The 25329-nt window shown below is 40.5% G+C and overlaps 1 protein-coding gene across 30 annotated transcripts in view; it reads right to left on the reverse strand.

The window, feature by feature from the left end:
* The window catches only part of Elavl4 (ELAV like RNA binding protein 4), a 148203-nt gene that overhangs the window by 48239 nt on the left and 74635 nt on the right, over window positions 1-25329 (reverse strand). For 2 of the 30 annotated variants that reach the window (XM_030253251.1, XM_006502796.4), the window contains exon 1: window positions 22174-22218. The exons of 26 other annotated variants lie outside the window; for them this stretch is intronic. In XM_030253251.1, coding sequence (XP_030109111.1) covers window positions 22174-22203 — 30 coding nt within the window. In that variant the 5' untranslated portion in view covers window positions 22204-22218. Of the gene's footprint in view, window positions 1-3443; window positions 3531-22173; window positions 22219-25329 lie in introns of those variants that run through there. 2 more of the 30 variants (NM_001357190.1, XM_006502801.3) reach the window with 2 other exon arrangements.

Genomic DNA, 25329 nt, shown 5'->3' on the forward strand with positions numbered 1-25329 from the left:
AAGCAGGGCTGTTCCATATGGGAAGGTCTTAGATTTCCACTGGTGTTTAAACACTGATCAAACTTCTGTTTTCATAGGTGCATTTAGGGGGGAGATGCAAAGTCATCTAATTAAAAAAAAATCAATCCATTCTGTTACTTTTTTTCCTGGTGTCTCTAATAATACAAACAAAAACACAAATAAGAATAATTTTTTTTCTTCTAGACCTTCACTACTGCTCTTATTTATTATTCAACGGGGAGTTTCTCTTAATATAAATATCTGTTGAACTGTACCAGGAAGCATGCAAAAACAATCCTTAGGAGCATGTAGTCTTTTTTTTTAAAATTGGGTATTTTTTCATTTACATTTCCAATGCTATCCCAAAAGTCCCCCATACCCACCCCACCCCCACTCCCCTACCCACCCACTCCCCCCTTTTGGCCCTGGCGTTCCCCTGTACTGGGGCATATAAAGTTTGCAAGTCCAATGGGCCTCTCTTTGCAGTGATGGCCTACTAGGCCATCTTTTGATACATATGCAACTAGAGACAAGCGCTCTGGGATACTGCTTAGTTCATATTGTTGTTCCACCTATAGGGTTGCAGTTCCCTTTAGTTCCTTGGGTGCTTTCTCTAGTTCCTCCATTGGGGGCCCTGTGGTCTATTCAATAGCTGACTGTGAGCATCTACTTCTGTGTTTGCTAGGCCCTGGCATAGTCTCACAAGAGACAGCTCTATCTGGGTCCTTTCAGCAAAATCTTGCTAGTGTATGCAATGGTGTCAGCGTTTGGAAGCTGATCATGGGATGGATCTCTGGATATGGCAATCACTAGATGGTCCATCCTTTCGTCACACTTCCAAATTTTGTCTCTGTAACTCCTTCCATGGGTGTTTTGTTTCCTATTCTAAGAAGGGGCAAAGTGTCCACACTTTGGTCTTCGTTCTCTTGAGTTTAATGTGTTTAGCAAATTGTATCTTATATCTTGGGTATTCTAAGTTTCTGAGCTAATATCCACTTATCAGTGAGTACATATTGTGAGAGTTCCTTTGTGATTGGGTTACCTCACTCAGGATGATGCCCTCCAGGTCCATCCATTTGCCTAGGAATTTCATAAATTCATTCTTTTTAATAGCTGAGTAGTACTCCACTGTGTAAATGTACCACATTTTCTGTATCCATTCCTCTGTTGAGGGGCATCTGGGTTCTTTCCAGCTTCTGGCTATTATAAATAAGGTAGGAACATGTAGTCTTAAGAGGTCACAGAATACAGTAGACTAGTGGTAGGGTGACAGGTATTTCATTATTCCTGTTTACATCCAGTGACTGTCTGTAGAAATGTGGAGCAGTATCTGGGTCTGTACCCAGATTTTCTGGCCCCAAATAGAGACCACCAGTATGCCCCTTATTCTTGACTATAGTATTGTTTCCCAGATGACTGTTGGTTGTGATTTTGTCAACCTGACACAAACCAGGATCATCTGGGAAGAGGAAATATCAATTGAGAAAATGCATCCATCAGATTGCTCATAGACAAATCTGTAGGGGCATTTTCTTGATTAATGATTGATGTAGGAGGCCCCTGTAAGTGGTGCCACCCCTTGAAGAGGTCCTGGGCTGTGTAAGAAAGCAAATTTAGCAAGATAGGATGAGCAAGTCAGTAAGCAGTGTCCCAGTATAGTTCTTGCCTCAGTTCCTGCCTCCTGGTTTCTGCCTCCAGTTCCTGTCCTGGCTTCCCTCACTGGACTGTGATCCTGGATAGGGATAGGAAGGCAAATAAATTCCTCCCCCCTCCCCCGTTGCTTTTGATCATGGTCTTATCACAGCAACAGAAACCTAACTCAGAAATTGTCCATCATGATATGGTTCCATTGCCTTTGGAATTGTCACCAACTACTGGAGACCATGCTACATATCTAGTATGTTCTATATCTCAGCACTTAGGGAAACCAGGGACAGATGACATCTGATAACCATACCTTCAGATGATTACTGTAAGAGTGCCAACAAAACATTTTGGTAACAACAACAAATATGTCATAAAACATTAAGGCTACAATTCACGAGTGTTTACTAAGTGGCCAGACCTGGATGACCTCCTCTAGGTCATAACTGGAACATGACTGGAATGACAGAAGGTCTCTTCCCCTGACCCTTATTTACATCAGCCACACCAAAATAACCAGAATTCTAATGTTCAGTCCATACATTGTATATCTCCCCTCTCAAACTTCATATACATAATAGTACCATATGGACTCCTTTGTGGCTTGTCACATATCTGAAGTGGCATCTGTGTTCATACATACAGCCATAGGCTGCTCTTCTTCAGTGAGCATTCTATTGTATAGGGTTAATACATTTTACTTATCTGTGGGTGAACATCTACGCTGCTTCTACTTCTGATCTAATGACAGTGAGCATTAGGCACGTGTCTTCTGGTATATCTATACACATTTCTGGGATTCCAATTTTAGGGTCATAAGGGATATGTATGATAAGCCCTAATGGATACTGCCATTGGGCTTTCAAAGTGCATACACCCACTTAACATTCTTGTCAGCAGAGAATGAATACATGAATACCTCGTTCCACATTTTTTCAATATTTGTTCATTTTTAAAATAAAATTTGGTTTTTATTCATCTTTGTCAGCTGAAGCAGAGTGGTGTAGTAAAAAGGAATAATTCATTTCTTTCCTTTTAATGTTGTTTTTAGTCATAGCAATATAAACATTGCTGCTAAGAGAATTTCACTTATTGTTATCGTTGTTGCTATTATTATTATTATTATTATCATCATTATTATGTATCTATGCACATATATGAAGCCAAGGATGATCTTCGATTTAGGATCCTTTGGCATCAGGTTCCCAAATGCAGAGCTTAAAGGCATGAGTCAAGTGATGTCTGATTAGAATTTAAAACTTTTTAAATTTTATTTTAATGTGTGTCTGTGCTTATGCATGCATATGTGTGCATACCATAACATAAATGTAGATTTCAGATGATAACCTGCAGGAGTTGGTTCTCTCCTTCCAGTATGTAGGTTCCTGGGATTACATTCAGATTTTCAAGCTGGGTGGCAAGTGCCTTTACATGGTGTGGCATCTTTCCCACCCAGGAACTTTTTTGTTGTTGTTGTTGAGGTGTCTTAAAATTCTAGTTCTATCTCTTATTAGCCATGTGATCTCAGGCGGGCTACTTCATTGCTTTGAGCTCATATCCTCCTTTGCTGAGCTGGAATGAAGGCCAGCATGCACTGCTGCCTTTAGAATGAGAGTTCTTGTTAATGGGTATCTGGAGCTATTATTTCTCCCTATGTCCAACACAGGTGAGTGATCCTTTATTTCCTCCTTTGATGGTTACATATGGGAAATGAAACCGAAAGGAAAACAAGGAGTCTTGAAAAGAGCCAAGGAAATAAAGCAGATCGAGGAAGACGGAGAGCGGCTAAGTTTCTTTACCATCGTGTAAGTAACTTATGTGGCTCCACTTCTCACATCACCAGAACTTCCTTCTTGGTCTCAGGTCAACTGGAGGAACCCAGAAAGCTGGTCCAGACCATGAAGAGAAAGCAAAAGGCTTTTGAGAAGGCTTTTCACTGAAGCTGTCCTCAGGGTTAATGATGAGAACTATACCTAGAAAGTGGCTTTGTCCTTGAGACGAGGGTTTAGAAGAGTCAGGGCTGCTGCGAACATGCTAACAGCGATGAAGTCACAGGGCATCAGCAGGACCCCTGGCTGGGAGGCAGCTTTCTCCTGGGTCCCACCCTTGAACTATGTGGGCCTGTGACCTGCTTCCATTTGCTGTGTTGCCCCCACTTCTCTTTATGTCCTAGATAACAAACACAGGAAACACTGCTGAGTCAGCAGTGAACTTCAAAACCAGAATGCATCCATTTAGGAGGTCTCTCTGACAGAACCTCAGGCTAACCAGCTTTTGAATTTTGTTTTAATGATATCGCACAGAAGCTCAGGCTAACCAGCTTTTGAGTTTTCTTAAAAAAAAAACAAAAAAAAACCATACCCCACACTTCAAATGCCCTCCCCAAATCTGTTAAACAATTTACAGCCTCCCTTTTTTGAGAAACACCTTTCTCACGTTAGCCTTCTTAGAGAGAGCTTCACCAAAGACCAAGAAGACAGCCTGGACCATAGCAGCTTTTCTGCTGCTAATGATACAACATATATAATGAACGCCACACTGAAGCACTCGAAGGGACATCTAGCAGGGTCATCTTTCATTTGCTGAATGCTCAGCTCACAGTCAGACATGTGGTGAAAGCATTGGCCCATTTGAGCCTCTCGAAGGTAAAGCTGTTCCAGGGAGGCCCAGGAGGTGGCAAGTCTACATGGAGTAACTCAGTTCCTCCTCCAACTTCTACATCTCCGCACATCCTATGCAGGCTTCCTGATTTATGCCAGTTCTCAGAGTTGAGCCCTATCTATATATCCGACAACCCCAACTGAACCTTAACTTTTGAAAAAGTGCCATGGAATGCAGTGTGTTCACCACTGAGCTCCTTCCACAGGCTATAGGTAGCTATGAATTAGGTCATGTCATTTTTGCGTGCTGGACACATTACACAGTTATTCTTTGTATCTTCTTTCAGAAGAACTGATGAAAATATATGTGCATGCAGACACACACACACACACACACACACACACACACACACACACACAGTATTTTCAGAAAAATATAGTCTGAAGACTGAAAAACCATTGGAGATGTGTTGAATAGATCATGTTAAGAGACCCCCTCACTGGTGTTAACGATTTATTCCAGAATGCATCACAGGATAACAAAAACAATCAGAAATTTAAAATGTCAACATGAAACCTGGCATCTGAATGAATGAGGAAGATTTTTAAAACATTACCTGGAAATGAGAGAAGTTGCTAGGCGAGAAGGATGTTAAAAGCATGATTACGAAGCTGTGGCATTTTAAGGTTATTAAAGAGAAGACAACTGTGTTCTCTACTTTGGGAAATGGACCAGAAGTAAAGAAAACACATGTGGTGGGAAACTCATCCTCCGATAAGCACAGAAGCTGGCGAGGCAAAATCAAAGCGCCTGCCCTCAGGCGAACACCTCTGACATTCTAACAGGACTGGTTTTTGTTTTTTTTCCTCATTGCAAATATATCATTTCCTCAATACTCACATGTACTTTCATGAAACATTCTGTGTGAGTCTTACAGCCAACTTCGCAGCTGACCAGACTCCAAACCCCTAAAGTGCCTCCCCCTCCTCTTCTGAATGGCAATTAAGAGCAGAATTACTGTCAGCACCCAGGATAGAGCTTTGAGGAGGTTCAGTTGACTTCAAACTCTAATGGTTGTACAAAGCACTGCATTAAGTCTTTTATGTTCCCGTGATATATTTTAAGAAACATTATACAGGCAGAAATTTTCAGGGATAAACTATCAGAACAGTGCACAATAACGCAGGCACTCAAATCCTGCCATTGAAAATGTCGATGGTTTGAGTGACTAATTGCTTACACTCCACACATTAACCTCACCCCTCCCATCACTCTTTTCTGCAAAATACATAACAAAAGCAAGAGGGAAGGCCTCAGCCACCATGCAGCTGTCAGAGCATCACCAGGTTGTTTATCTCTGCAGAGGAGAGGAAGGAGCAGAGACTGCACATGCCTTTTTCTGGAGATACGCCCAGGCTTGGTGGTGGTGGTGGGGAGGGTGGATATGTTCTCTGTCCTTCATGGTACCCCAGTTGCTGCCATATAGAGTATTTATATCTACCTATAGCTCTACTTCTCAGACATGACATAATCATACCCACACAAAAACGGTTTATTTCTATCATGTCTAGATCTGGGTATGTTGGGGGAACAGAGATGGACGCCTGATGTGCCAGGCTCTGAGATAGGACCTGGCATAAAGACAAGAAGCAGGCACCACTGAGTCCATGATGTGGCTGCCCAACTGATAGCAGGGAATATTAGTGACCACAGGCCCAGAGCCATAATTTCAGTGGTGAGACTGGGGACCAAAGGAAAGGACTGTCTCAAGGTTATGCTCCTACTTAAAGTGAGAGATGGACTGGAATCCCTGGCTACAGATCACCCCACTTGTTTACTCTTTTGACAATGCAGGAGTAGCCATTTGAATGAAGACTTGCTTCTTTTTTTTTCTGGGGTACTGAGAAGGGCATATTCTAGCAATGGACTTGAATAGAGGAACAGAGACTTACCTATCTGGGTATAGGAATCTACTGCTCACAAAGAATAGTGACTGGAACTCTACAGTTCACAGAACAGAGATAACATCCCTTGCTTAGTATAATATCTACACGGTATATGCAGAACTAGGCTTGATAATAGGTAGGCTGTTAATAAAAGACCGTTCAATGAATGAATGAAAGTCCTCATGTATTCAATCGCTTCCTGGATCCCTCAAGCAACCTGTAAAACACAGCTACCTGTGTTAACTATCATCTCATTCATTCATACACACACACACACACACACACACACACATAGGTTTTTTTTTAAATCCACATTTAAAATGTATGCCTGGCATATAATTGATGCTTAATAAGATGCTTATTCTAGTCAATATATGTTTATAATAGTTTTATTTTTATAATAAATATATATAACATTTATATTTACAATATAAAATTCTCTATATATGTATAAATAGCAAGAAATCTATCATCTTTATTATTTTTAGGGATATAACTAAGTTGTATCAAGTAAATTCATATTGCTCTATCACCACAATCTATCTTCAAAATCATTTTTTCCTTGCAAATCTGGAACTGTGTTTATTAAACAGTAACTCCACAATCCCCAACCCCTAGGTCCTGGAAACCACTATTCTAGAAACTACAATTCTACTTTTTTATCTCTATCTCAAATTCATTTAAGCAGAGGATTGAACTTTTGGCTCAGATGGATATAGCAGAGAACCTGTTGAATGCCCTGGTCTTTCCTCCCTAGAAAGCCAATTTATTATTGTTACTAGACTGAAAGCTCTCAAATCGAGCCTTCTTATTTAACCCCTGACAATTTCTCCGTCCTTCTGTGTAGCAAAAGCACATATTTCTCTCTCTTTCAAAATTTTTATTAGATTTAGCTTGTGTGTGTGTGTGTGTGTTCATGAGAGAGGCAGAGCGGCAGAGAGGAAGAAAGGCAGAGAGACAGAGAGACTGAGACTTGGTTCTTTTAATCACATGGGACCTGGGATTAGACTCAAGTTGTCAAGCCTGGTGACATGGTGTCTTTACTGGCTGATCATCTTGCCAGCCCAACACTTTTCTTGTAACTTCCTGACTAGGTAAACTTAGAAGCTGGTTCTGTGTCCTCCATTTACTGCCTCACTCCTTAGTCCCAATATACCAAGGCAGGTGAGAACATGTGGTTAAGATACTGGGAACACAGAGCACCCATGGCCCTCACTGGGTCCCCTCCACACCCTTGCTCCAACCTCATTTAATTAATCATGGGGGAGAAAGAAGAACCAGAAACTCTCCACCATCCTTTGCCCTTATTGGTATGAAAATGATACTTGCTGTCATAGAACTGTCATACTATTCCTGGATTGGTAACCCTTCTATAGATATGTCAATATTATTAGAGTGGACCAGAAGAAGGACAAAAACACCTAGGAAGTGAAGTTGAGAGTTAGACCAGAAAAGCTAAGAGTAGTAATGCAATCTCAGGGTAAAATGGTTTCTTCTTTTCTAAATCATTCTTCTCATATATTTTCTTGCTTTTAGAATTAATTCACTCATTGAACAAGCAAACTTTTTTTTTCCTGAAGGACTCAAATATTAGATGAGAAAGTGTATTATTACCCATGAAGTCCCCAAAGTGTATTAGGCAAGGCCACTGTAAAATTCTAAAAGTATGCCTAAGAACTAAAGGCCTTTCTGGTCCCTTTAGTATTATTTCCTTGAGCTCATGAGTCCTTTCTACATTGTCAGTCTTCCACACATTGAGGAAAGCTCAGGCTGGAGTGAGCAGACTGATCCTTTCACTGTTAAGGACAGTCACTGTGTAAAGCTCCACAGAGCCACCTCATGGATCATGTACAGTCCCCTCATCAATCTTGCCAGCTGTCTCATATTGTGTCCTTGCTCCAATATTGTCCATAAAAATGGCAGGCAGACCGTAAATCACTGTTGTATTTCTATATTTTAACTCAGTTTACACTTTCAAGATTTACTTCATGAGGCAAGTAAAAGGTTACAAATTTACATTATAGGACTCTATCCTGACTTAGAGCTCACTGCCATCACTCATCTGGCCCTGGCCCAGGGCAGGTCCTTGTATACCATCAGTGTGTGCCTAGCAGTCCTGGCTTCTGGTTGGCAGGTGGAGGTGTGGTCTCACCATTCAACTTATGCAAAAGAATCACAAGGAAAGAACCAGAGAAGGTCACAAGAATATAATGTTCCTTTTGAGCCCCTTTAACTGTCAGCAGTTCCAAAGACTGGAAAGATGCTAAGGAAATGTACCAACTGTAGCCATGTCTCAGTGTACATACGTAAGACATATGTGGAGATCTTGTTAAATATTATCACCAATATTTAAAGGTCCTCTTTTACCACTGCATAAGGACTTTTTGAAAATTTATATATAAAAACTAACCCTTATGTAATAGAGCAAGCGTTCCCAAGAGCATGAAGAATAATGTTTACCAAGGGCAGTCACTGAATCGAACCATTAAAGAAATAGATTTAAATTATTCATGAGAACAAAAATAAAAGTCCTAATTCTTTTTGTAGGCATTTCTCTCTTAACCCTTTTAAAACTCTGACACACAGATGTTAGACTCTCATGGGACAGCTTCACCCATGCCATCTTACCTGCCTTTCAAATGTCTGAAAAAAACAAATCTCCAAAGTTAGAAAGCTGCATAGCAGGTGCTGTGTTCCTGAAGAAGACATTATTTTAGGAATGAATCCTTACTTCTGTTCTTACTCCTTTAAAGCTGCTAAAAAATGCCCACACAACATCCCCAATTTCATCTTTCTTTACGGCTGGTTTTATCAACTCATAAAGTCCCTGATCGCCACTGGCTGCTTTTTACTTTTTAAACTTCTTCCCTACAACCCTTGAGGCACGGTTTCTCTGTGTAGCCTTGACTGTCCTGGAACTAGCTCTGTAGAGCAGGCTAGCCTTGAACTCGAAGAGCTCTGCCTGCTTCTGCCTCCCAAGTGCTGCAATTAAAGGTGTATGCCACCACTGCCCGGCTTCCTCTCTACTTTTCTCAATCAGCTCTTAATTGGTTCCAGTCCCTTCCGGTTAATATTTTTTTGTTTTTGTTTTAAATTTAATTGTATTTTAAATGCAACACCTCAGTTATGATTCGGGACAGATGCTATTAATGGTGCTCAGGAGGAAGGGAGGGCTGAGATCGATGGTCGGCACTCCTTCAGGTAAAGAAAACCCTGCAACAGGGCTCTCAGGCAAAATCCCGGGTGACACAAAGACTGTGCTGGTCCAGGGCACCTGGCTGAAGGCTGCACCCTGGTCCCCCCACACTATTCATACTGAGTGTGTGTAGAGTCTGCTGGAAGGTAACTAGAAAACTCTAGGGGAAAAAAATTAATTCCAACCAGGAAAAACAGTCTGACAGCTTAATAATACATTCGAGTAGATGCACAAATAACCAGAAAGACCTATTTACTCTAGGAAGTTGGGGGCAGTAAATTCTCAGCATATTCTTGAAACAAGTGTATTCAGTTCAGCACGGGTTTCCTGAACGGTATCATAAGCCAAGGCATTGTTCTAGGACTTGGGGGAACAACAAACAAACAATTTGGTCTGTCTGTCTATCCAGAGTTCAAGCAGGAAAGACTGGAGGTAGGCAGGTAATTACTTCTAATTGACTGCATGCATCCCTTTATCGTAAACAATCCTTCCCTGAGTTCCTCTGCTGACTCCTTTCCTCAACGACACTCCACAAGTTCTATGATGTTCTGATACACAGTAGCGCCACCCCCCCCCCTTGTTGGAAATGTCTTGTCCTAAACAAAGGCTGTTTGTAATGAAGAGGGAAACTCAGGGTGCCATTCCTTTGAAAGAGCATCTTCTTTGCTGGAGAAGGCATGGCAAATGTGCTCTGAGCAGAGAGGTAGGCAGGGCTTAACAAACAATGGAGAAAAACCAAACCCCCAACAAGAAGCATTAATACTTAAAGGAGAAGGCCAGCAGTGATAGGAACAACATCATCAAACTTTAATCCCTCTCAGGCATTATCCTTAAATTCACAGAAATCCAAGTTTTTAATCTTCCCCAGATACACCATACAGTTTTTTTCTCTCTCCTAAATAAGCTCTACTTTCCTTTATACCTTTATACAGTTTTCTCCAGAGCTTTACCCTGAGTCTAAAATGATTTCTCGGTGTGTCCATCTGGGTGATGTTGGTCAAACCTGTAGGTGTTTGACTGTAAGACATTGATGACAAACTCATCAGAGCTGAGGGGCAGGGTGAGCCATCAAGTTCATCAGAAAGATGAGGGAAACTTCTTTGACTCCTGCCACCTCCCCACCCCACCCCAGTCCTTCTTTCCAAAATGGCCAGGGAACAAAGGCGAGCTCAAATGGGAAAACTAGGAAGAAGGTTTGTCCTTAAACCTCTAAGAGACTTTCTTTGCTAAAAGCATATTTTAAAAAAGATATATTTTCATTGTAATATAAATATAATTTGGTAGACAAGCTCAAGTTTTCTGTAAAAAACATTAGTTCTAATATGTATATTAGAGTCCACTGGGATCTATGTATATTCTGCCAGAACACACACACATACACACACACACACACACACACACACACACACACACACACACACACACACACAAACACACACGTTTCAATGGAAACAAATTTCTTTCCTCCTCTTTCCATCCCACTCACTAGGCCCTTTGGAACCCTGATATTTAATGTGGATAAAATAATCCAAATCCATAATGATAAGCTCTGGGTACCTGTTGGGATGGGGACGGGTTGTGATAGTAAATACATTATTTTCGTCTTTCATACAAAGAGTAGTTAATGAATCATTTGAAAAACTGCCCACAGACTGATTAAGTCAGATTTATCTTCTGATTAAATGCATAAGCAATAGCCAACGGCACAATTCATGTAAACATAAGTGTTGTATATTTATAAACCACCTAGCTAGTGGCTCAGAGTGAACAAAATCAAAGAGATTTAGCCCCAGAAAGCAAGCAGCTTTACTTCCAAATTTAAATGTCATGTTTGTAATCTGATTAAGAATTTCAGAAATCAATGTAGAAAATAGATTTTATTTTAACAATGAATGCTATTGTCTTAAGATGGACGGTGGGTGTGAGGATGAGGAGGAGAAGGAAGGAGTGCAACTCTAGGAAGAATCTCAGAGAATAATCTTCTCTAGTTCAAGGGGGCTATAGAATGTCAACAGCTCTTCCACTTGTGTGGTTCCACAGACAGAAGTCAGTGAAAAGAAGGGTTCTCAGCATCTCCATGTATGTGTGCATGGTTACAGAAAACTGTACCCATACTCAATTCACACAGGCTGTCTGTCTGTGTGCTCATTAGTGAAGGGAAATTGTATCAGAGCCGTTTTCATATTCACTCCCCCTCCATGACCCCCCCAATCTCATAGTGGTAGCTTAGGCTGGTCTCAGGTTAGTGACCTCTCTAGCCTCCTCAAGGCTGAGATGGTAGACAGGTGATACCATGCTCACTTACACTCTCCGCTCCCCTCCCTTCTCTTAGAGTTTCTGACTTGACTGGACTGCGTGGGACACTATCCTGCTTCACATTCTCTGGGTGAACTGGAGAAGTGACGCAGATCCCATCAAACTGGCACAGGTGGGCTTGTAGCCCCAGGCTGGAGGAAGTGTGGCTTTGAATTCTTTGTGTGCAACACTTTCACAAAAGTAAAGACAAGCTCTAGGGTTGCCTCAGCAGTGAAATGGCTTTCCTCATGATTACCTGAGGAGTCAAAGCTGCCACAATCTTTCTGTATGTTATGTTTCTATTTTTGGATGTCTGAAGTATACCCCATAAGATGTACAAAAGAGAATAGCAAACCAGGGGTCTGACAAGGAAGGTGGCTGCTGGTTAAATAACTTAATGAATAGACTTAGGAACAGTACTCTACAATTGCTAAGATTATGTTTATAATGGGTTTTTGTAAATGAGAAAATATGTTTGATTCATGTAGAAAAATGTCTATCTCAGTTACATAAACATTTGTAGAATAGGAGAGAGACATAAATACACTAATAGTAAAGTAGGATTACAGGTGATGGTTATACTTATCTGTAGTTTTATTTTCCCACATTTACCTCATTTTTATAATAATATAGCAATTTTGTATCTGAAAGGAAGTTATAAAAAATGAAAAAAGTAAGTCCTTCAGTTTGGAGCCACAGAGCTAAACGCTGTTCTTCCTCCCTAGAGCCATTAGGCAGGAACTCTGGCCACACCCTGTTCCTACACTAGTGGCCATAGTTCTTGATAGAGTCTCCTCTTCAGTCTCTCCTTTACCTAAATCAGCATGAGTTAGTGAGGTTACAGCCTTGCACCTGCCTCAGCGCCTGGCCTGGCAGCAGCCTTCATGAGGACAGCAAGGAGAGAAGATGATTTATAAGACTTGCGCTCCCTGGATCAGGGAGTGGAAAGCACCGAGCCGTTCTGAAAGCTCCGGCTGACAAACTCTGATATTATGAACATTCTGCACTTGGACAAAAGCTCCCACTTTTCTTAATTACATGGTTTGAGCAGGAGCCTGCTTTCAGGATCTGCCCAATCATACAACAGCCATTTATTTTCCCAACTGCAGCTGCCAAAATTTCCCTGATCTCTGTTTTGTGCTCCATCTTCAAGGACATCTTGTGAATGCATGACACCGTCAAGTGTCATTCCACACCATGCTTTGAAAGGCCCGTTCCTCCATACAGACATCCTCTCACTACATTATTTATTAAAAAATCCACAGACAAGAAGCAAAGTGGGGAGGAAAAGAGTCATAGGTATCAAAATATTTTTGTCTGCATCGAGGTGAATTCTTTATTCTGACAACAAGCCACTAATAGTCTCAGGCCTCAGTGGGATGGGCTTTATTTGGTTTGAAGATACCAAACAGAATCATTTTGGAGCTATTAAAAATATACTATCAGGAAAATGAGTGTTAAATCTGCACTCCCTTGAGTGTAAAGAACACAGGGCCTCACTGAGAACTTTTGTGCACACAGGTAATACCAGCACCCAGGAGGGTGAGGCAGGAGGATTGCTGGGAGTGTGAGGCTGCACAGTGAGGACTTGTCATAAATAAATCATGAACCTTACTTCAGAATTTACCTTTGGAATTTTTATCCCCTTTGTCTAATTCACTGGTTGTTCTATTTTAAAATATCTTCCAATGTATTTTATGGTTTGTCTCATGAAAATGAGTTTTAGATAATAGAGAATAAACTTAATATTTTCTCTTCACAAACTGTTTTTGTTTTCAAAATATGCTTTGAATCAGCACTAATTGGACTTTTAAAAAATTCATAAGTAGTAAGACTTTTAAAACACATTAAAATCCCAAAGCATTATCATTCTTAAGATTTTTTCAGGACTGATTTACTATGCCTCTAGAAAATAATTGTCATGATACTCATGAGTAAAATGAGGCACCGAAAAGAACAGAGTTCTTTGAATACAGTATCTTGTCCTCTGTCCTCTGAAATCACAGTCACCAAGTAAATTTGCTTGATAAACTCTTCCAACTCTGGAGATATTCTTCTTATCTCAGAACAAAAGAAAATAAAACAAATAAACAACAACAACAACAAAGCAAAGACTAACAAAACATGTGGAATCTCTTGTCAAATTTTACATTTGAAAAGAGTATTTGAAAGCAAGTTACAAACCACAACTGAATGCTTACATTATAGCACTCTGTTTAAATATCCCTCCCCTACAACTGAAGTTAGCTCTTAAAAACAGAACAAACAAAAACAGTTCAAGGAATGGAAGCCAAGCTAGTTGCTGTTACATATCCAAGTTCATTCAATAGGCCAGAAGCAATTCAAATGCCAGGAATAAGAAGGGAGAGAGAAAGACTTCCTGCTTGCAAGGAAGTAAATAAATACGTAAACGAGTAATTATACAAAGTCTTAGATACAGTAATGAAGATCTTCCTTGCCTGGAACACAGGAAATTCTTAATGCATGGAGATCTTGTTGGAATGCTGATTCAAATGTTCTTTTGGGTCACCCAGAAAAATGTTTAGTCAAGCGATTACTATGGACCCCTTCCAATGATAGCAGCACTGGATTCCTAATAAGTGCTGAACTGGTAACTGGTGTCTTTATGCACAATGCTTCACTCCAATCTCACACAAAGTTGCAAAGTGGCTATTGACATTTTCCCCATTTACAGATCTAGCAGTGTGGTCACACTATATATGATGGAAAAAGGAAACCTTGGTTAACGTCCACCAACATTACAGTTCACTTCAGTGTCCAGTGTCACTGCAACTCGAACCCAATTCTGAAAGAATCTGCCTCCTTTCCTATACCTCTGAGTAAAGTTCCCAAGTGTTAGAAAAACCAAATACTCTAATATGATTAAGACAGTCTAGCCAGTGTATCTGCTGTCTAGTCTATTAGTTGGGAAATACTGCCAAATAAATAGATTTTACAGGAAGGATAGGGATCATAATTCTTCATGGTATAATGGAAAAAAATGCAGGTGTTGGAGTTGATTTGACCTGGGTTTGAAGTCCAGAGCTGGCCTTGACCTTGCTTTAGCCCCTTCAGACTCTCTGAAGTGTAATTTAAATGCACTCATCTGAAAGATGCAAACAAAGATATTGGTTCCTCGAAGGTTAAAAATAACAACTTGAAGGCACCTGGTCCAGAGCTTGGTACACAACAAGCCCTCAAGACTCATTTGTTCCCCTTGTCCAAGTCATAACATACTAAAAAAGTGTCTACAAGTCTTGCTGCAGGTGACAAAGGGCACTAACTTGAATGCTTGGTAACATTTGTCTGTGGTATTTAGTATCTGAATCAGAAACGAGCACTTTAGACCTCACTGCCTCTCACCTAGGCTGGCAGCTACTTCCTTCATCTTCACATCACTTTACAAACATTCACTAAGTTCTCATGATAACGTTAGGCAGGAAGATACACAGCAAAGGTGGGGAGTTAAGAGAAATCCACAGGATGAATAATGAAAGTACGTTTTGATATTTACCAACATAATTTCTGGCATTTTTTTTTGCCCTTTCAAAAAGGGCCTCTACTGTGACTAGACTTAGTTATTTTAAATACAAATAAACCCAGTCATTACTGTTTCTGGTTTCTCCTAAGGCCAGGCTCAGACATTCACGGGACGTTTCAGAGCACTGCCACAGTGTGCTCTGCACACTGAAAACCAAAGGTCACTGCAGTTTCTGCTCAGGGTGGATGAGCACGTGTCCTGTCTTCCATGTGCACTGCTCTTGAACCAGGAAGGAACAGTCACACTGACTTGGAAAGTCAGTCTTCCAGGGTGCAGCCGGAAAAGTATGGTGGGGAGAGCAGAGAACATAGCAAGTGGTACTTCCCGTGGAAGAGACGGGCTTGGCCCCCATTGAACTCCCACTTAGAAGAGAATTCATCAAATTACACTCATGTGCATTACTGCCTTGCTGATCTTTAGAGATGGACTCAGCCTGCAGTGCGGAGGGCAAACGGAAAGCAAAGCCACATGTCCTTTCTCAGATGCAGAGCTGGGGTCGGATGTCCGATCACCGACTCCAACTTTCTTCTTTATCCACTACATGTCCCATACACCTTGGAAAGCACATTCCAGGTGACAGCCTTCAGCACCCTTTGGGAGCTGGCTATGAGAAACAGGCACACTGTTTGCTCTGCACTGCGCTGTTCAAGCATCTCTCTTGGTCTGAGAAGATCTAGCCTCCCTGCCACTATGCTTGACACCCCGTCCCCTGTGCTCTCTTCACAGCTCAAACCTGCATCCCTTATACACACTCCATTCTGGACATTTACCACGCCCCTGTCTTCCTTTACAAATGGAATGTGAGCTCCTCGGTGGTGGTTGATGCCATTGACTTATTTGCAACCCCAGAGACTAGTGAGGATCCAGTGGAGATTCTAGGCTCTGTTGGTGGCATTTGTGGATAAGTGAATGGCTTGTTAGGTTCTTATCTGCTTCCCACAGCCAAAGCTGCTCTTCTTGCTCTTCTCCGTCACTCTGCTCTGCCGTAAACCTCTCCCTTATCTGTCCTCTTTAGGATCAATTTAAAGATAGGAGCACTTCATCCTTTAAAATATACTCTGGCCTTTGCTGTTGTTGTGCTGAGTAACTGCTTTCAAATGAACCCAAAAGAACGCATTATAAGTCTGTGGGCCTTTCACTCCCTGGGTTAGGCCATTTAACTCATCCATGCATTCCTTCTACCGTTGGTCTTCTCTGTCTCAGTCCCAAACTCCTCACAGTTTAAGGAATTCATTTCCATTCTTGGTTGGAATTTGGTGGCAGTCTTTAGTACCTTCTGGAAGTTAAGAGACCATGAAACATTTCCACTCATAAGAGGTACTGTTTTTGCTGTTTTTCATCATGGTATTGATATTCTAAGTTGACTTAGAACTCTTCATCCTCCTGCCTTAGTCTCCCAAAGGGCTGATCTTGCAGTCATGTTTTATCATATTTGCTTTGAGAGTTTTTACAAGTCATGCAAATCAAAGAAAAAGCCAGTGGGAGCTCTTACCATTTTACTGCACAGCCATTAGATCTGAGCATGCCTAGATGCTATTTCTTTTTAAGTAAATGAATAAAAATACATACTTGTAAATCATTCCACATCTTTTCAGTTAAAACCCATTCACATATTTATGAATTATTTATTCTAGAGCCCAAGAGTTAACGTGAACATTAGAGTTGGATTACTCAGGTTCAAATTCTTATCTGCTCTATGCGCTTGGATAAGCCAATTAACCGTTCCACTTTAGTTATCTCAACTGTAATAAGGAACATATTAATAAGATAATGCTGACATAGTTCATGATATGAATATGGCAATGATGAAGTGAATTATTATTGTTGGATAACTAAGCCGCACACCAGTTGATCCCTGGCTGCCCTCTAGAGTTCAGTCTATAGGTTAATAGAAAATTCTGCAAATAAGAGTTACAAAATGCCATGAAGCAAGAGTCACTATTTTCTGCAGTATGTTCCTTCCATGCCTCTAGACAAGTGCCACCAGAGTCCCAATCTCAGCTTTACCTGACCATGTCATTTCCTATAACTCCCTGGATTCCGTTCTGACCCACACAGCCTCAGGTACCTCCCGACTTCTCTGATTCCTGGAGGCCACCACTCCATAGGTCCAAAATATTTAGGGAGTTACCTTATGTTTTAACCTGTATGGTCACCGGTAGACTAGTGCTCCTTCCAAGTAAGGTGTGGATTTTGGACAACTTCTTGTCTTCTGCATACAATACACAGAATCCAACCCTCACCCATTGAAAGGGCAAATTACCAGAGGTCTGTTCAAGAGGAAGGCCCACGTGGACATAGAGGAAGCCTTCCTTCCTTTCTTCCCAATACCAACCGCCTGGCATGCTGAAGAAGAACATGTGGTTCTATATTTTAAAGTATTTTTCTCCATTTTTCCTGCTGTTTATTTTGGATGAACACAGGTAATAAGATCAAAATAAATGTGAACCAGTGGCCAACAAGGTAAAATAAATTCCAGGAGAATCACAATACTGATATGGCAGTAGCCACAAGAGGGAGAAAATATTTAGGACTTCATCTAGGGCTCTGCATGAAAAAGTATGCTGGCCAATGCTCAGGTAATTACTCTTTTCTTACTTTTGTTTGATGGAGAGATTTTTTTTTTCTTAAAGTAGTTTTAAGTCTACATATTGATAAATGATGGGTGTAGGATGAGAATAAACTGTACCTTCCTCCCTCTCAGGAAACTTAATGTAATTTTATGGAATAGTGTACACAACGGCAAGGTGATTTAAAAGTTAGCAAGGCTTAGGTTTGTATTTTAAAATAAAAGTTCTCTACTTGTTCACACTGGAATGTCAAATAGATTTATCTGTAATTCTAGTAACAAGGAGCTTTCCATGAGTACTTTTGACCTATAAAAATAAAACTGTCCCTTCTCACCAGACTCCCTCCCCACTCAAAAGGAAATATTTAATTTACTATAAGAACTGAACTCCAAATGCTTAGAACATTTCAGAGTCCAGAGCCCTTCTGTCACCTACTTTTCCTCATTCAGCTTTCACAACGGTGGCTAAGGGTTCATGACCCCAGGAAGATGGAGTCAATGCAGCTCTGTGGTATGCGGCTAAGGGTTCATGACCCCAGGAAGATGGAATCAACGAAGCTCTGTGGTAGAGACTGGTGGGTTCAGTCTCGATCATGCTGATTGGAAGTAAATCCAATCTTATTTTCCTTTAGCATCCACAATCCTTTCAGAGATGATGTAGCCCTGGTTCTAGGTTATCTGCTCTGTTCTTTGAAAGCTGTGGGCTGGGATGTAGCTCTTATATTTCAGTTTAAATCTCTACCTGTGAGTCTGGAAGTAAATGACCAATACCTAAAATGCACACCCAGGGGGAGACTAAGCGAGTTTTGAAAATCCTCCTCTATTAACTGCTTACTGCACACCAGACTCTGAATCAGGGTTTATACAAATGCTAATTTAATTAGTAAGCAGTCATCTAGATGAACCTCTGGTGCACTATGTCTCACCTTATAGACATAAGGAAATCAAGGCTCAGACAAGCTAGTGACTTTGACAAGAGCCCAGTGCACCAGGTGGGTAAGGAATAAGAGCCTTATTTCTAGGACTTGAAAGGGGATGCTTTTCCTCAGTGGCTACTCTTCTAGCAATGACTCAATGCTATATAGAATGCCACACCAACCTATTACAGGATCCATGTGGAGATATCATAGACTTTCTTGACAAGATAATGTGATTGAGGCTGTCCTTAGCTAGATGAATAAATAGATAAAACACTATGACTTTCTTGGGACATGTATCTAGTTTCACTGCCAAATAAAAGACAATAAAAGGAACCTATTCCCAATTGGCTGGGAATATTTATGAGTTGGCCTATTTATGAGTTCTCTGTGTCATGTTTTGCTGAGACCCAGACATCTTAACCTAGTTGTTTACTCCTTTTACAGTCTAGAGATGGCACCTTGCCCCTAGGACAGCCGGCCCCTACCCCAACCATAAATTGGCCATATGAAGCTATGTCTTTTAGAACAGGCACTGTTGACTCTAGCTTACCAGGTAGGATCACTTCAGTGGCTGAACTACAGTAGTCACAACATACTCTGTATGCCAATTATTTCCTAGTATAAAAATAACATTTCATTATAAGATATATTTCCTATTTTTATGACATGATATATAGTAAGAGATACTAATATAAACCTATTTTCTTATTCTGAGTTTGCCTTACCATAAAACAAAAAGCCCCATAAGGACAAACACTCTCTTAGCCACTGCTGTTGCCTCTAGCACCAAGAACAGCATTTGGCATATAGCAGGCACTAAGCAAATATTTGAAGAGTGGCTTACAAATTAACCTGTATGATAATAATAATGATGATGCCATGACCATTTTGTATGCCAAACACAGTCTCAAGTTCTCAACATACACTGGCACACCAAATCTTGTTAACAAGTTTGGTTTACAGATAAATGACCCAGTCATGGGTTTGGAAGTAGTTAGCTTGTCTAAGGCTGCAAATGACAAAGTAAGGGTTTGAACTCATGCATTCTAGATCAAAAGTCCCTATTAATAACCACTAGGATAAATTCCTGTATTACTTCTTACCTTTGAAGAGATGAGTAATGCAAAATGGGGAAGAACAGGTGGGTTTAGGAATTAAGCAGCCCCAGATGAGGCTTTGAATTCTAAGTCTGACATGTCCCAGCCTTGTGACCTTATACAATGGGTTCTTTTTTCTAAGTGGGAAAAATACCCACTTCCAAAACTTGTTATGAGATTGGATGTAATAACCTAAATAGAGTTCTCCCTCCCCACCCCCAATCCTGGTCTACACACTACAAAGCCACCATTATTGTGATTTATCACTGTTAGCTGCGTGGTGCAGAGAACAAGTGACTTGAAGTAGTCTAGTAGAAAGAAGAGTTACTGAGGCATTATAGGTGAGTCACGATGATCAGGAAAAGGTTCACAGAAATAGGCACTCTCCAGAGTTATAGAAGTGCGGTTGGTGAGCAATAGCAGCGTCACAACCGAACTTCAGGATGAAGGGCTTTGAGTCCACAAGGCAACTCAATAATTGACTACGCTGTGTGGAAGAACAAGGATGGAAGGTCACCAATGGCATTTACAGAGGAACCTCCTGCGCAAAATGGGTATTGGAAGCCTTACCAGGTGAGCCGAAATCCTGTGAAACAAGGTGAGAGAGTAGAAGGATGCTGGACCTCAAGATCTGTTTGCATAGCTAAGGAACAGCTGGGCGTGTACTTTCACAGTGGAGTAGAAGCGGGAGGCAGAGAGGGATGCATGATGGGAAACTGAGCAGGAGCACACTGCCAGGTCTCAGAGAGCCTCCTGGGCCTGAGAAGGCAGAAGGACTTGCGCTGGAGCCACAGAACAGGAAGTAACTATTTCAAAGACCATCCCAACTGTGTGCCTATAGTAAAGAAATGGTTTCTCCACGATGTATAAACAAAGTACTCAAAAAAGAATCCATTTGTTTGTTTGTTTGTTTGTTTGTTTGTTTGTTTCAGGCTCACAGCTGAATCCTCTTCAGTGTCCTATTTTTGTCCTGAATAGATCAGAGGCATTTTCAGCAGCAGCATATCACTACCCCACGATGCTGGTCCCCTTTTGTGCTCCAAAGCCATTTTAAAGTAAATTCTGCTCAGCAAATGTAACTGTCCCTTCTCCAGCACAGTACCCGGAACAACTTGGTAAATATTTGCTGAATTGGGCTGGTTTTATTCAGTAACTATGGTATAAAGAGCAATGTGCCAATAGACAAGGTTAAGACCCAAAGGCAAAGGGGGCAAAAGAGATGGGTATTGCAACACTGTTGCCTCAATAAGCCTGAAGTGCAAATACAATGCAAATGAAGCACGTACATGAAGGTAATACACACACCCCAAGGAAAATCACAGGGTGCCTCATTTTTCCAGTCTGAATCCTACCTTTTAGTGCTACAACACCTCCCTGTAGGCAGAAGCTCTATGCCTTTACTGCTAGTTCTTCTGAGATCACCAAATGAGTCTCCATAAATACTTATCAAATGGATTTATTTAACCTCCACAGCCTGAGAGTTAGAACTCAATTTGCAAATAGGTAAACTGAGGCTTGGGGAATAATATGATTTGTAGATATAAGGCTTGTGAGGGACACAGTAAAACTAGCGACATAGTCATGATTATTACTACTGTTATTTTAAACTCTAAGGAAACTCCACCACTGACTTGTTTTCTAAATGCTACCACCAAAGGGTTTTTATTTTCACACTATGAGGAAAATGTCCTTTCTGGTTGGGGAGAACTCAAAGTGAAAACACACAATCTGAGTTTGAAAACTCAGATTGTGTGTTTTCTACTGTCAGTTTTAGGAGCTCCAAAATGCTGGCTTCAGGACTAATGACTGTGGCCACATTGCAGGTACAGACATGTACACAGTGAGGCACAGTCACAAAATCTGTAGTGATACTATGACTTAAATGTTCTCTGATATTCTCTTCCCAATTCCTAGGCCAGAATATCTCCTGTTATGATTAAATCAGAAGCCCAAATGGCAGGTAATAAATCCTCAAGAGGAGAGACAAACTGACCTAGCTATCTTTGTTCATGTACAGTAGGCATTTCAATATATTTTCATGGAATCAAACAACAGCTTCCTAGTTTATCAATACTGGTTTCCTATCTATATGCTTTAAAAAATGGCACCTCCAATGTCATTTTTATGGATTTCGTCATTAAGAGATAAAGTTGAATCAATTCTATTTTATATACTAAGAAATTGAAACTCAGAAAAGTTTGGTAATTTAGGCCAGACTCCTGTAAGATTAAACAGATTCAAGATTTTCAAGTCTTCTAACTATAGTTAGGTTCTTTACAGAAAAAAAAAACAATACAGCAAAAACTACATTATGATAACTTAAATCAACTCTATATAAACACTTATGAAGAACCTACTACATACCAGACATTGAAATAAGAGAGCATTTGGCATGATCTTTTGTCTCCAAGCTGAAAAGATAACCAAGAGAGACCTAACTGATTATCATGAAAAGTGAGATAACATGCTACACAGCTTGAAAGAGTTTAAGTGCCCCCCCTTTCTTTTTTGCTTCCCATCGCTGCCATCTTCTCTCTGGCTATTTATCTCACAAAATGACCATTACTTCTTGGTGCAAACAAGACGCATACACTCCTTTAATGGCTTATATCTTTATGATATAAAATAAATTTCATATTCTTACTCCTGTTGACTTGGTTTACAGAGGTTAGGTTACAGGGCCAGAAAGCATCTTTTGAGAGTTGTGACTTCTGAAATATGTTAGCTAAGTAAAGACATCTTGGTCTTGCAAAAATGACCAGGAAATAAGCATATTCTAACCTAAGCTACCAATTCAGTGTTACTACCACACCACAATGCTCAAATCTTCTTTGCTGGTAGTTCCTGCCTCTAAAGCTTTATCTTTAAACATCCTTTGTTGTGTTCACTCAAGAACTCTTACTTAAGCAAGTTCTGCAAGTTCCTGCCTCTGTGCTTTTAGACATGCTATTCTCATGGAGAATCCCTCTTTCTTCCCATGTGTCTATCTATCTGTGGGGGTTTCCCGGAATTTAGTCCATGAAGCCTTGTCTCCTTTCCCTGACAAGAACTGATGTTTCCTTCTTGTGTGCAGCGTAGCTCCTCTGTCCAGACATGGTCTACAACCAGTCTGATACCATTTACTCACTGTGTTGTGGGTAATGAAACATTCTAAGAGGTGTCTACAACATGGTTTTACATGTAGTATATATGCAATATTTGTTTGCTTAGTCCACAATTAAAATTTCAGTCTCAAAAAGGAATTACCTTTGTTTCCTCCCAAGAAATGTAATTTTGGGGGAAGGCAAACATGTTCCCAGACACTTAGGAGTGATGACTTCTGATGTTGCAGAATTTATAAACTTAGGCAGTGTCTAAGCTTTATTTTTTAATAAAAAGGGGCTAACATCATCTGCCTTAATTACATTTAAAGAGACCAAATTGACAGCATAGGGCAAAAATGGTCCATTGTCAAGTGAATGTGAGTGACGATCTCCATGGGGACAAGTGTGTTCTAAGCAGAACTGAACAGGAGGAAGCTGAAGTTCGAGAATGCAAACTTGCTTCTCTGTCCGTAGAACGCTCGTACAACTTGCTAGCTGGGAAAGCACCAAGATTAAACCAATTTCAAGCCTGCCTCTCCAAAATTCATTAAGAGGAGAACTGTATAAAAGTTCTTTTGGCAGAGTCTGGGTGTATACCCACCCTTGGGGGAGCCTGAGGCAGGAGGATTATGGGCTTTTAGGGTCAGTCAGCCTGGGCTATATAGAGAAACCCTACTCTGTTGCAAAACAGAATAAAACAAAAACTCCAAAGAAACAAACAATCAATCAATCAAACAAACAAACCAAACAAAACAAGTCTTTATAATTGCAATTTTAAGTTCAAATATTTTTCTTCTTGTAGAAAGTTGTAAGCTAGAAATAAAATAAAATCCAAGAATTAATTTCTTATAAACATTGATTAAGTTTCAATTTTTAAGAATCACAAATATCTATCTAGCATGAACCTACAACTATCCTCCTACTCCCTGCCCTACCATTTGCTTACTCAAGTTATCAATCCAATCTTCTCTCTCTGTCCCTCATTAACAGGTGACTTTATTTTTTTAAATCCCAGAGAAATGTCTTCTCCATCGTCCTTTTCTAAAATCTTAAGATCTTTAGATTTAAGATTTCTAAACTCTTAAGGCTGGGGTTTGGATCCATGGCTTCACACGGGCAAGGACATGGTCACTGAATTATAGACCCAGCCTCCCCTTTTTGCAGGTGTATTTATGCTCATAGAACCACACTATAAAATCCCCCAAATTTGCCGGGAGTGCCTGCATATACCACACAAGGTATATAGATGCACACCTTAAAGTAATCGTCTCTGAGCCTTCTGCCTCCATCTGCTAACCTAGGCTGGCCCTGGTCCAATCTTTGTACAATCTTATCTAGGCTAGAATGTTTTTAGCCTATGACACTTACTGCTGAATAAACTCACCCTTTCAAATTCTTTCGGAGACTTGGGTGGCTGGTCAACAGAGCAGTTCTGTCTCAAACTCCTCTCCAAGCTGACTGATTCAATATGGCTTCTTTCTCGAGGCCTCTCCTGAATTGCTCTCCTTGGCCTCAAACTATCTCTAGTAATCTGTTCTCATCTCCTGGCTCCTTCTCATTCTCTGGCTCAATCTGTCTTTACCTGTGTCTAGCTTGTTCTCTCGTCAACCTGGCTCTGTAAAACTCTCCTCGTAAAATTGCTTCCTTTTTCTCTCCCCCTCTCTCTACACTGTCCTTGAAGTAGCTTCCCTTTCCTCTCTTTTCTCACAGGAGTTGGGCATATCCTACTCTGTCAAATCTTTCTGATCTGTTACTTTGTCTGCCACTCAATTAGACATCACTTTCAGATACTAAGGTTTCCTTCTACAAACTAACTTTACCTCCATTGTTTGGGATTTAAGGTGTGCACTAAGGGTGTATTTGTATTCCAGGCAGAGGAATTGAAGGTGTGTGCTAAGGCTGAGCCACACCCCAGCTAGAAACAATATTTTCCATTAAGCAACACAATCTCGGGATTCGCAGTGTGATCAAATATCCTGGAACACATACCTGCTAAACTCATAGGAAATTCTTGGTAAGGACTTGAAATGGATTCATACATAAAGAGAAACGTCTTACTGTCTTTCATAGAATCATAGCGCTTTAAAAAGGAAAGCACAGAGTTTAGAAGACTGGAGAGGGGGTCAGATTGATTTATAAGCCCTTGCCTTGTTTTAAGGATCAAATTGAAAAAACCTACTCCTCTGCATTCTGAAGTGGAATTAAAATTTTGTGACATTAAAACACTGTTTTAAGGACTGTGTTTTTAGTTTAAGTCTTGAACTACTTCAGTAACTTCTTGTATTTTTTTTTCCATCCTCACTGGTAAAGGCATAGGACAATGGGTGAATTTATTTATTGTTTCAATTTAGTCACCTCCTCATAGCCATGGGATAAAGGTACAACTGTGAGATTTGGCCCAACAAGTACCTGTCCTGACTTCTCACTATTCTTAGGA

Source organism: Mus musculus, chromosome 4, assembly GCF_000001635.26.
Source record: "Mus musculus strain C57BL/6J chromosome 4, GRCm38.p6 C57BL/6J".
Classification (NCBI taxonomy): domain Eukaryota; kingdom Metazoa; phylum Chordata; class Mammalia; order Rodentia; family Muridae; genus Mus; species Mus musculus.